At 37.0% G+C, this 13,009-nt stretch overlaps 1 protein-coding gene across 4 annotated transcripts in view; it reads left to right on the top strand.

The window, feature by feature from the left end:
• The window catches only part of si:cabz01074944.1 (uncharacterized), a 37,149-nt gene that overhangs the window by 17,496 nt on the left and 6,644 nt on the right, over positions 1–13,009 (top strand). For 2 of the 4 annotated variants that reach the window (XM_051719394.1, XM_051719376.1), the window contains exons 6-7: positions 539–613; positions 4,966–7,639. In XM_051719394.1, coding sequence (XP_051575354.1) covers positions 539–613; positions 4,966–5,040 — 150 coding nt within the window. In that variant the 3' untranslated portion in view covers positions 5,041–7,639. Of the gene's footprint in view, positions 1–538; positions 614–3,538; positions 7,640–13,009 lie in introns of those variants that run through there. The other 2 variants (XM_051719403.1, XM_051719385.1) reach the window with 2 other exon arrangements.

Genomic DNA, 13,009 nt, shown 5'->3' with positions numbered 1-13,009 from the left:
GATATATGTACAGTCTCTTCAGTAGGTTGTACATTTGTGTTTTTGGATTGTTCTGCTGACGAAACATTGAAAATATCTTTCCAAGAAAGTTCAGTAGGAAAAAAAAAGAGTTTTTAGGAAAATTAGATTGGATCTAGGAGCATTATACAGTGCATGTCATTAAAAAGATGGTAAGTCTATCCCTCACAGCCTTGCTTTCATTTCTGTCAAAAATCAAAGATGGCACTAAAGTGAATAAGGTCAATATAGCGCCCCTTGTGGTTACGTTGAAAATGCAATGCTTACTAGCTGGTGTTATGAATTGTGGTCCGACACATTTTGAAACGCAATAACACACGAAATTGAGCTTGCGTAGCAAGAAGTGTCTGCATTCATGTACTTGTGTAGAGTATGTTTCAGCCTTGATTCTAAGCATACTTTATCAACTTTAGGGACGCTTATGAAATATTAACTGTTTTACATGTTTTACAGAGCCTATTTTGGGCATAGATATTAAGATATTCTGCTACAAGCTAACTAGATGTGACGTGTGTTACAGAAACGATCAGAAAGCATTGTGAATGGGATGTCCATTTATGAAACCGTGGATGACACAAAAGTCATATCAAACATGGTAGGTTTGCATACATCACAAAATACATTGCTTCTTCCTCTTTTGCTAATTAAATGGGCTTAAAGAATGTACACTAACAAAAGGTACAATAAAGTAACTGAAATACAATAAAGGTAATGAGATATATATACACTACCATTCAGAAGTTTAGGGTCACTTACTCTTTCTTTATTTTTTTTACATTTTAGAATAATAGTAAAGTCCTCACAACTATGGAATAATAGAAATGGAAATATGGGAATTATGTTGTAACTAAAAAAATCCAAAAATCAAAACTTATATTTTAGCATCTTCAAAGTGGCCACACTTTGCCTAGATTTTGCAGAATTTTTTTTTTTTTTTTTTTTTGTAAATTAATATGTTGGCACAATTATATTCGTCTATAAAACTAATTTCAAACATTTAAGCATACGCCTTCAGATCAAAAGGTTAAGATCATGAGAAACATTTCAGGCAAGTGACCCCAAACTTTTGAACGGCATAACGGGTGTATATACGCACGCACACGCACACGCACACGCACACGCACACGCACACGCACACACACACACACACACACACACTGCCGGCCAAAAGTTTGGAATAATGTACAGATTTTGCTGTTTTGGAAGGAAATTGGTACTGTAATTCACCAAAGTGGCATTCAACTGATCACAAAGTATAGTCAGGACATTACTGATGCAAAAAAAAAAAAAACAGCACCATCACTATTTGAAAAAAGTAATTTTTGATCAAATCTAGACAGGCCCCATTTCCAGCAGCCATCACTCCAACACCTCATCCTTGAGTAATCATGCTAAATTGCTAATTTGGTGCTAGAAAATCGCTTGCCATTATATCAAACACAGCTGAAAGCTATTTGGTTCATTAAATGAAGCTTAACATTGTCTTTTTTTGTTTTTGAGTTGCCACAGTATGCAACAGACTGGCATGTTTTAAGGTCAATATTAAGACCTTAATAAAGAAAAAGCCACTTGAAACAAAAACAAAAAGAAAAGTTTAGAGTGGGCAAAGAAACACAGACATTGGACAACAGATAATTGGAAAAGAGTTTTATGGATCTTAACCCCATTGAGCTTTTGTGGGATCAGCTAGACTGTAAGGTGCGTGAGAAGTGCCCGACAAGACAGCCACATCTATGGCAAGTGCTACAGGAAGCATGGGGTGAAATGTCACGAGTATCTGGACAAACTGACACCTAGAATGCCAAGGATCTGCAAAGCTGTCATTGCTGCACATGGAGGATTTTTTTGATGAGAACTCTTTTGAAGTAGTTTAATTTTTTCAAATTGTAATAGTAATTTTTCACATTATTATTGTCCTGACTATACATTGTGATCAGTTGAATGCCACTGGTGAATAAAAATACCAATTTCTTTCCATAAGAGCAAAATCTGTACATGATTCCAAACTTGTGTGTGTGAGAGATATATTATACCATTGTAATGCCATACATTTTTGGACTATAGTTAGGAACTTGATGAGCTTCAGAGGTTTGACTGATCCATATTACTGATGAATACAAATGATGTTGTGCATTAGAAATCATTAGGAATCAGTCGTTTTTAGCTTAACCGAAATGGAGAGAGACATCACTGTGATTTTGCCAAGAAAGTCATGTTACAGAGTCCTAACCCTAACAATTGTCAATGCACTACCCCTAAAATTAGATTGGTCAGTGTTGGACAGATTACTTGTGAATTGTAAGTAGGAATCGATTACAAATTGCATGACAAAATGCAATCAGTAACGTAATCTCAGATTACATTTTGGGGGTAATCTAATCGATTATTTTTGGATTATTTTCAACCTAATTCTATTTTAGTTTGTCACATGCATTTGAGTAGGATAATCATTTTAACAAAAGTTCAAAGAGTATTGAGTAATGTATTCCATTCTTTATTACTAACAAAAAGAGCTCCTTTTGACATTTTTAAAAAGTGTATTAAACATTACATGAATGAAATATTAAATCTAACAGCAATGATGGTGCATAGCCAAAGTTTATAATTAAATACACTGAGACATCAAGTTCATTTTAAGTGCATAAAACAATAGCAGCATTACAAAATTTAATGACCATAAAATCAACATTAAACAATGATAAAGTGAATGAAAATGTATGACCATAAAATAAACACCAACGACGTTACCTAGGTCAAAGCTTTCATCAAAAACACTGATGCACTTTTAACCCTTACTGCTTACTGATAGTCCATTGCCTATTCCCAAGATGAGGTGCACGATATTATCTTTTAAACAACAAATATATTCTAAAAGACCACAATATTTAAAACAGCAGAGTTCCACCAAGTCGCACAAGGAAAAACTGTGTCAAGTTTTGTCAAGATTCATGCATTGGACTTGTTCCATAATGCTGCACATTTTGCAATTTAATTTGTGTAATCTGAGGGCAGGATCCATAGAGAATGGCATCCACTAGATCCTTTGAAGCAATTAAGTTCAATGTCTGAGCACACCATTGGTGAGGTAGTAAAAAATAATAAAGAAAATTAAAAACATAACTAGCTCATTCAGTGAACCTGAAATCAACAGCAATGACATTGCTAGGTCAAAACTAATAGCTCAATACTCTGACATTTTTAACCCTTACTAAGTAATGGTCCATAACCTATTCCTTAGCTGAGGTGCATATCTTACAGTTGTAACGTAAAAGGAGCACATGCTCAAAATGTTAATCTGTGAGACTATTACACTTTGGGGTAAGAATTTGATGATATTGATATGAAAATAATTAACAATTTACTGCCATTGCCTTGTTAATATGTAATCATGTAATCTATAAAAAAAGTAACTGTATTCCGATTAAGAGTATTTCAAAATGTAATGTAATACAATTAAAAGTACTTGATTTTTGTAATCTGATTATGTAATCCATATTACATGTAATCTGTTACTATCCAGCACTGAGAATGGTGTACAAGCCCCTAAAGGCCCCAGCATTCTCATGGAGAAGTTCTTCATTCTTTGCTCAGAGCCAAAAAGAAGTTGAAACAACAGCTGAGCAGCGGTATACTGTTTGCGAACATTCAGACACCGGCCACGAAGCTGTGGGAGGCATTTAGAGGAGAATTTAAATATGAGGACACACAAGACTATATGTTAAACCTTAACTAATGTGACATTAAAATATGTTATTACTAATTCTATGAGTAGAATTCACACTATCAGTAAAAGATGCTATTTTAACCACTCAATGATTTAAAGTGATATATGCAGTAGATACACGTTATACGCAGCCATATATGCACAATTTACATTCTGCTATTGTAATTTACGATGACACTGATACTACTGCAAAGGTGGGTGTATAAATGGGAGTGTTAATGGGCAGAATACAGACAAAAGAATGATGAGGCATATCTCACTTTGGGCGGATTTGTGAATGGCTTTCGGCTGCAGACGGCACATGATTGAAGCAGCATCAAACAACGGAGTGAATGGGCACTTAGAGTATTGAATAGATTTAATTCCTTTCTTTGGAAAATGTCTCTACGCGAATGATAGTACCCCTGCTGTAGCTCCGCTGAAAAGACCAGCTAAACCAGCATGCAATTCCCATGCTGGTCCAGGATGGTTGGGTGCTGATTAGTGCTGGTCTAGCTGGTGGACCAGCAAAGCCATGCTTTTCACCAGCAAAACCTAGCTGATTAAGCTGGTCAACCAGCATCGTCTTTCAGATGAAGCTGGTTAAGCTAGTTTAAAAGCCTGGTGGGGACACCAGTGCAATATTCCCTGCAGTTTGCACCAGCTCGATTATAACTCTGTACACTGGTGTTTTCATATTGACTGAGCTCTAGGTCACACCTACGATGATATGGACCAATAGCAGTAAGGTGTTTACATATAAATGTATGCATTTGGCAAACACTTTTCTACAAAGTGACTTCAAGGTATACATTTTATTAGTTTGTGTGTTCCCTGGGAATCGCACCCATGATCTTAGCATCAGTAGTGCATGCTCTACCAGTTGAAGTACAGGAACAGGTGTTTAGCAGCCATTCCAAAGTTTCCTAAAAGTTTGTTCTGGTGAGCTGTTATGAACCACCGAAACTAACTCAAAAACACCTTTGTTTTTGGCCAGATTTTGCTGGGGCCTTAAGCCTAACCCTAAAACTTGCTTAGTTGATGTTGTTCCAGGACAAACAAGGATACTGATCCAGGAATATGTCTTACCTGGCAAAATCACAGTTATTTTAGTTAGTAGAGCAGATCTGTGTGAATGGTGACAGCAAAAGCCCACGTCACATGCTTGGAGAAGTTGCAATGACAGTAATGTTAAAAAAAAAACATTCTGGTAATCTGATAGTACCTCCCTACTCCCTCTACAGCCTCAAACACTTTATGACAAAATCAACTATGAGCGTCACCCTGCTGTTGGCCCAAGCACTTCCTCTCCCTACTAGGATGTCCTGTGAGTTAGACACAGACAGACTGTTCATGCTTCGTTTCGAGCTCACACCTCTGGATCTGTTTAACCGTCTTTACATATTTTCCATATGTATTCCATATGGGCTGAATGTGGTGGCCTTTGAACTCTGTGATTGAACCCTTGCATTAAATGTATGTTGTATTAAATGTATCATGTTCAAACACTGTATGGTGTATAACTTTCTTTGCAACAAGTGGAAATTGCAGTGCACAGTCCGATAAAAGATTCAACAGCCCAAGAACAGTTAATCAATGTACTAATCTCAGTATTATTGTGTGAATACATATTTTGAGTACTGTATTTTCTTTTGAAAAAATACTTGAAAAGAGAAGCCATTCACTCACACCCTGCAATTGACGTTTGTATGACTAGTGAATCAGCACTAATGGGTGAAGAGAAAAAATGCCTTGAACTGAGTCTGTATCCATCTCATTCATTTATGGTATTTAAACACTGAACATGTTTAACGTTGAATGTAGGAGAAATAAATGATTATTTATGACATATTGTAACTCATCCAAGCAGCTACTCAGGTGACAGCAAAACAGTCAAAAGCATAAAGAATACCCCTTTCACTGGGGTTGGTATTATAAGCAGAGACTATTTAGCCTGAGACGAAGCACTTGTATTCAAATTAATGGGAGAAATTGGAACATTTAATGTAGAACAGGAAGTCCTGCCTTACAGGAAAAAGAGCCAATCACCTTTTAGATACAGACATCGCCTGTCAGTCAACTCGAGAGTGTGCATGCACATTAGCTTGACTAGCCTGATAAATGCCTTTTATTAGCTTGATCTGAGCTAAAGAAGCACAGTTTATGATACCATTGTTGTCAGATTTTATTGCTGATTTGAAAATGTATACAGGAGCTGTACTTTTTTTACTTGTGTATCCATTGAAAATAGCTGTCCGGGAGCATTCCCAAGATGGCCTCTGAGTAGACTGATTTGCCTTGCAACTGACTTTTTTACAAGCCAGTTAACTTATGGCTAAATTTCCCTTTCTACGAATATCTAGAGTAACCATTTCTAGCTGAACTGGTTTCCTGTGATGCAGAGCAAAGATTTTATAATAGAGCTCCATTAGAATCTTGCTGCTTTTACGTCATTGTCAAATGTTTACTGATTGGTCACTAAATTTGCCCAAAAAACATTGTTTCTATTACCATCCCCTCATCTGTTTCTGAGTTGATTAGTATATCTACACACAATATGGCTAAAAATATTTGGAAACCTGAACACCACACTCATATGTGCTTGAACATTTAATTTCAAATTCAATGGCAATAATCACTCCGTTTGCTGCTATAACAGCTATCACTCTTATGGGAAAGCCCTCCGCTAGATATTGGAATATGGCTGAGGGAATTTGCTCATTGCCCATTCAGTCACAAGAGCAGTAGTGATGTCAGTCACTGATGTTGGGCAGTGGGACAGTTCTAGTTCATACCAAAGGTGTTCATCAGGGTTGCTCAGGTCTGGGTCTTGAGTAGGCTAGTTAAGTTCTTCTACACCAGACTCAGTAAAGCATCTTTATGGACCTCGCTTTATGGAATACAAACTAAGATTTTTTAGAGGAATATCTCAGCTCTGTAGGTCCTTACAATGCAAAGTCAAAACTTTGAAGCAGTAAGACTCCAAGCCAGGGAAATTGTGTTTTTTTTGTGTGTGTGTGTGTAATCTGAGGTAAAGAAGCACAATTTATGATACCAGTGTTGTCAGATTTTACTGCTGATTTGAAATCTGTTCTTTGATTATAATCTTGACCAACTGTTTTGGAGATATCTTTCTTTCCCCATTCAAGCAGGTAGGAGCTGCACTGTTGTGACTGGAATAGCTTCCCGAGAGCATTCCAAACATGGCCGACAGTGGACTGACTTGCTAGAAAGACTTGCTCAGTGTACTGCTGCTTTCAAAGGACACATCCTACCTAGCACCAGCCTTCGAAACAAGACAGCCTGTAAGTCCTTTTTTACTATAAATTCTCCTCCCTGCTAAGAGCGCTTAGGAGGTCTGTTTGAAGGTGGAGATTTATAATAAAAAAGGACTTAAATATTGATCTGTTTCTCACTGAAACCAATCATATCGCTTCTGAAAACATGGATTTATCCACTGGAGTTATATAGGATTATTTTTATACTACCTTTATATGGTTTTTGAGCTTTAAAGTTTTGGACCCTGTAGACTTACATTTTATGGACCTACAGAGCTGAGATATTCTTCTAAAAATCTTTGTTTGTGTTCAGCAGAAGAAAGAAAGTCATACACATCTGTAATGGCATGAGGGTGAGTAAATAATGGGAGAATTTACCTTTTTGGATGAACTATTCCTTTAAGATTTGTTCTCATAGAAACTACTGGAACAGCCAAACCCGTAAATTAGAAGGGGTGTACACATATTTTTATAGTGTAATTCATCAGCCTGCCAGCTTGACCTTGAACCTTAAACACATTGCATGTTATCACTACCTCCATTTCCCGTCTTGCCTATACTTTTCTTGCCTCTGGCATTGTCCCATTAGCCCTAAACTGCTGCTGGTATTCCAAATACTCAAGAAACCTTTATCAGAGCTTATAAAAAAAATTAATTAAAAAAAATCATGTATTAGTAGAGTAAAATTTGTATATTTTTGGTGGGTAATGTTTCAAACTAAAGTATATTAATTAATCTGTAAGATTAATGAATAAGTGTCTTTTAAATCCATCCTGAATTGACTGCAGAAGTGCACACAGATGCAGTTTCCTTTGTTATTTGGCTGATAAAGGATTTAGTTGGTAATTTATTATTTATGTATTCCATTTTAAGAGAAGTGATGCAAGCAGTGACATTACAGACAATACATCATATTCTGTAAAGCTGTTTTGAAACAATGTATATTGTGAAAAGCACTTTACAAATAAAAATGACTTGACAATTCAAGAACTGACTTCAACCCTCTGTGTGTGGCCAAAGTGCTGGAAAGGTCTTGCTAATAGTCTTTAAATCTCTTGTATCTGTCTATCATCATTATATAGATATTAGTAGAATAGTTACTAGGCCATTTCCCACAACACATCATCTTGGGATTATTTTTGACTCCGGTGCAGAATCAGTTTTGAACAGTTGGACCACATCACTCCCATTTTCAGTCCACTGGTTGCCAGTCACTTGCCACATTCAATCCTAACTTTTTAAGTGCTCAATGCCCTCGACACAAACACAAACAGTTGTGCTCAAAAGTTTGCATACCCTTGGAGAATTGGTAATATATGTACCATTTTTAAAGAAAACATGAGTGAGCAGGCAAAACACATTTCTTTTATTTCTTATAACAGAATGGCACAATAATAAAACAAAACATGGCAATGAAGAAAAAGTGTATTGCCCCCTTTAGCATCAATGACAGTGTGCAGTCTTTTGTAATAGTTGTCTATGAAGCCCCAAATTCTTGCAGGTGGTATAGCTGCCCATTCGTCTTGGCAAAATGCCTCCAGGTCATGCAAAGTCTTTGGTCGTCTTGCATGAACCGCACGTTTGAGATCTCCCCAGAGTTGCTCGATGATATTAAGGTCAGGAGACTGTGATGGCCACTCCAGAACCTTTTTCTGCTGTAACCACTGGAGGGTCAAATTAGCCTTGTGCTTAGAGTCATTGTCGTGCTGGAAAGTCCAAGAGCGTCCCATGCGCAGCTTTCGTGCAGAAGAATGCAAATTGTTTGCCAGTATTTTCTGATAACATGCTGCATTCATCTTGCCATCAATTTTCACAAGATTCCCTGTGCCTTTAGAGCTCACACACCCCCAAAACATCAGTGAGCCACCACCATGCTTCACAGTGGGGATGGTATTCTTTTCACTATAGGCCTTGTTGACCCCTCTCCAAACATAGCGCTTATGGTTGTGCCATTTAAACCTGTGTGTCACCTTGTGTGTCTGTAACAAAGCCAAACATTCAAGAGTATGTAAACTTTTGATCAGGGCCATTTGAGTGATTTCTGTTATCATTATGATTTAAAAAGGAGCCAAACAACTATGTGATGATAAATTGCTTCATATGATCACTATACTTAAATAAAAGACATGCATGACATGCATACATTTTTGCATGATCAGTCATATTTTCAGAATCAATGGCAAAATTTCACAATTTCTGCCAGGGTATGCAAACTTTTGAGCACAACTGTATCCAAACTGCTACACGTTCTCGCACACATAGGTCTACTGCAGCAAATGTTTTGTCAGTTTCTAAGCTTCGGCTGTCTTTTAGGGATGGCAGGTCATTTGAGGCACGCACGCGCACACACACAGATTTTTATAAATCAATTACATTTCCGCCTTACTCTGTTATACCCTTCTGAGACCTTCAACATTTTCCAGCTTTTAGATGCATCCATTGATTCTCAATGGGATAATGTACAGTGAATATAGGATATTTTTAAGGAAAATGAGCCTATAGTCCACGTACTTGGTCATTGTGTTTAGAAGCATGCCATTTCACGATAGTTCTATGACATTTTATAGAACTCTTTAAAATTTTTTCTTACCAGATGTAGTTATGTTATCATTTCTCCCAAAGACAAACTCAGCTGAGATCGGCACCATGATGTTTTGTCACATGACTTGGTGTGTCGAAAGTTTAACCTTTTAATGACAGCCTAGAGTCTCCTGAGCTGAGATCAGTCAGTTTAAATTAAATTAAATTATGCATAGCCTATAGTAAAGCCAAACAGTAAAGTCCATGCATGATGACACAGGGTCTCAGAAGGATACTATATCCCATTGTTATGTATGAGTTGTACGGGTTACTTTTGAACTGTATGAGTTGCTCTTTGTTTCTTTGCTTACATGTATCAGCTCCAAATCTTCATGCATGATGTCACTACTTGTGTAAGGGCCCCAAGTCTCATGGTTTACGGGAGGCCCCACAAATTTGATGTGTTGCACATTGTTCAAACGCTTATGCAGGAGGTAGGAAAATTATCTGATGGGATATCTTTTCTTGAAGCACATCTTTGAATGTATTTACTCATACCCAAATCTGCTGAGAAAACAGATGATGTTTCCAGTTCTAGCTAAAGTTGAACACTTCTCCTTTACAGTACAAAAGCAGCATTCACAATGACCTTAAGCAGACAGAAGCACTACTAAGCAGAGGTGGGTAGCAACGCGCTACATTTACTCCGTTACATTTACTTGAGTAACTTGGGTCCGAAATTGTTCACTATTTCCTATATAGTGAATGGCAGTTAGTGCACTATATCTCAGCAGTGAGTGAACGAAATGAGTGAGTAAATTCGGACGCTGACATATACACAAAGCACTGGATCTCTGGGGCTGTCACAGAAACAACATCACATATGAACTTTTAAAATACTTTGGCATTACTTGTTATTCTTGTTAAATAATATATTAATACAATAAGTCTTCATTCTGTTTGTCATTTTTAATATATACTGTGTGTTAATATAAAGAGTAAATGCATTTGATCAAGAGTACATTTTAAAATGTATCTGTATGTTTTGCCTCTCTATATGTTGTTATTTTAATCAAGTAATGATTTGTCAAAAAGTAATTTAATACATTCAGCATGAAAGAAAACATTGCAGGAGTGAAGGAAGCCGTAAACTCCCAGCTCGTACATCTTCCTGTGGTTATTTTGTGGGCAATTAACCGTCGTCGAGTGTACACTCGAAATTATAGTGCATTGTGGGTAATAATGAGTGGCTCACTCAGAATTCAGACAGTCCTACAAAATGGCAGACACTCGAAATAGTGCACTATATAGTGAACAGGGGGCGGTTTCAGACACAGCGAGTGTTCCACACTAGGCTGCGTACTCTGTGTTTAGAGAGTTAACGATTCTTTTTTTATCGATTAATCTAACGATTCTTTTTCAGATTAGTCAATTAATCTAACGACTAATTTGCCGATTATTCTAAAGATTTTTTATAATTATTACTTGATTAATATAACAATTAATTAACCCAAAATAAATATCAAAAACTTGTGTCATTAATATTTCAATATTTTATTAAATCATCTTCTCTTAAACACAAACAAATGTACAAGAAACAAAGTGTGCACTGCAGGGCATTATTCTGCAACAAAAAACAGTGTTACTATGAATGCAAACTTCAATACAGTGAAAAAGACACTCTATTAGCAAAACATAAATATATATACATAAATAAAAATATCCAACATTCTTTTGAACGTCCATGTACTAAAATAAAATATTTGATGCCATGAGTGTACCTTCATTTACTATTAGTATTCTTGTGAATGGCCATGGAAAATGAAGCAATGCGATAACAAATTTACCTGGTCGCAAAAAGTAGTCCTTTAATTTACCTGATGAATTTACCAGAGATAATGTGTGCTTCTAAATCACTTGCACCTTTATTAGCGACTGACACATAAGTGCCAGCTTTACATGTCATACATTCTGCTTCCCACGGATCTCGACCTGGATGAAAGCATGGGAATTTTTTTGCAAATCTTCTGTAAATTTGCACTTGTGTTTGGGCATTGTTTCTACTCAGCTGTCATTTGCTGCTGCTGTCAAGCAACTGTTTCATGCAGAACACAACAGCGCTTTGCGCGTTCACGGAGAGATTGACAGGCAGAAATTTGGCCAATAGTTGCTGCAAGCCTCTTATAATTGACCAATTGGTGTGCGAGAAGGCGGGACTTACAAAGAGGGTTAAAGCAATGCAAATATGCACGCACACAATGAAGGATTAGACCAGATGCACATCAAAATGCAACTAAAGCCGAATCCTGGACATTTTCACAAATTTAGAAATCCCGGCCAGACGCTTTTTTAAGGTCCGAAAAAGAGGACATGTCTGGTCACCCTTCGTTAGCAGTAGTGCAGAAATTACTTTTAACATGGGGGCGATGAGGAAACATTTAGAAAATACATTTTAAGTGACTATTACTAACAGAAGTATGGGTAGGGACAAAAAGTAAACAGGACTTAAGGTGCTGCCTTGCTGCCGTCTTGACAAAGCTTTCGTTTCAAGTGTTCGTTCATGGCGGTTGTACTGCTGTGATAAGCCATTTCCAACTTGCATAGCTTACACAGCACCACATTGTTGGGTCTCTGGCTACTCCCACACTTTAGATGACCGCAGGTGAGTTTTTTTTTTTTTTTAGCTGCAGCTTGTTCTTCGAGGGAATCCATACTTAAACTGGGCGCTGCCATTTTAATTACTCCATTGTGATGCGCCGACACATGTTATGCAAATTGACGTATTTCTGTAATTGATGACGTCGATTACGTCGATGAATCATCCCAGCCCTGTAATAAAGCATGATCTTGCTTTGGTTTATATTTCAGCATTACATATAATGTCATATTTTCACCATAATAATTACTAGAAATGTTTCCAAACCTCTCTTATTGACAAAATAATCCAGATCTGACAAGAGCCCTTAAAGGGATAGTTCACCCAAAAATTAAAATTCTCATTATTTACTCACCCTCATGCCACCCCAGATGTGTATGACTTTCTTTCATCTGCTGAACTCAAATGAAGATTTTTAGAAGAATTTCTCAGCTCTGTAGGTCCATACAATGCAAGTGAATGGGTGGCAACATAATCACATAGGTCAGCATAAAATTAATCCATAAGACTCCAGTGGTTAAATCAGTATCTTCATAAGTGATGTGATAGGTGTGGATGAGAAACAGAGAAACAGATCACCTTCACATTCCTCTTATTGTGTTTTTGGTGATTCACATTCTCTGCATATCGCCCCCTACTGTCTAGCAAAAAATGACAAATATTGATCTGTTTCTCACCCACACCTATCATATCACTTCAGAAGATATGGATTTAACTACTGGAATCTTATGGATTACTTTTATGCTGCCTTTATGTGCTTTTTGGAGCATCAAAATGTTGGCCTACAGAGCTAAAATATTCTTCTAAAAATCTTAATTTGTGTTCTGCAGAAGA

This window comes from Myxocyprinus asiaticus, chromosome 2 (genome assembly GCF_019703515.2).
Source record: "Myxocyprinus asiaticus isolate MX2 ecotype Aquarium Trade chromosome 2, UBuf_Myxa_2, whole genome shotgun sequence".
NCBI lineage: Eukaryota > Metazoa > Chordata > Actinopteri > Cypriniformes > Catostomidae > Myxocyprinus > Myxocyprinus asiaticus.
This window is presented reverse-complemented; position numbering and strand designations above follow the sequence as displayed.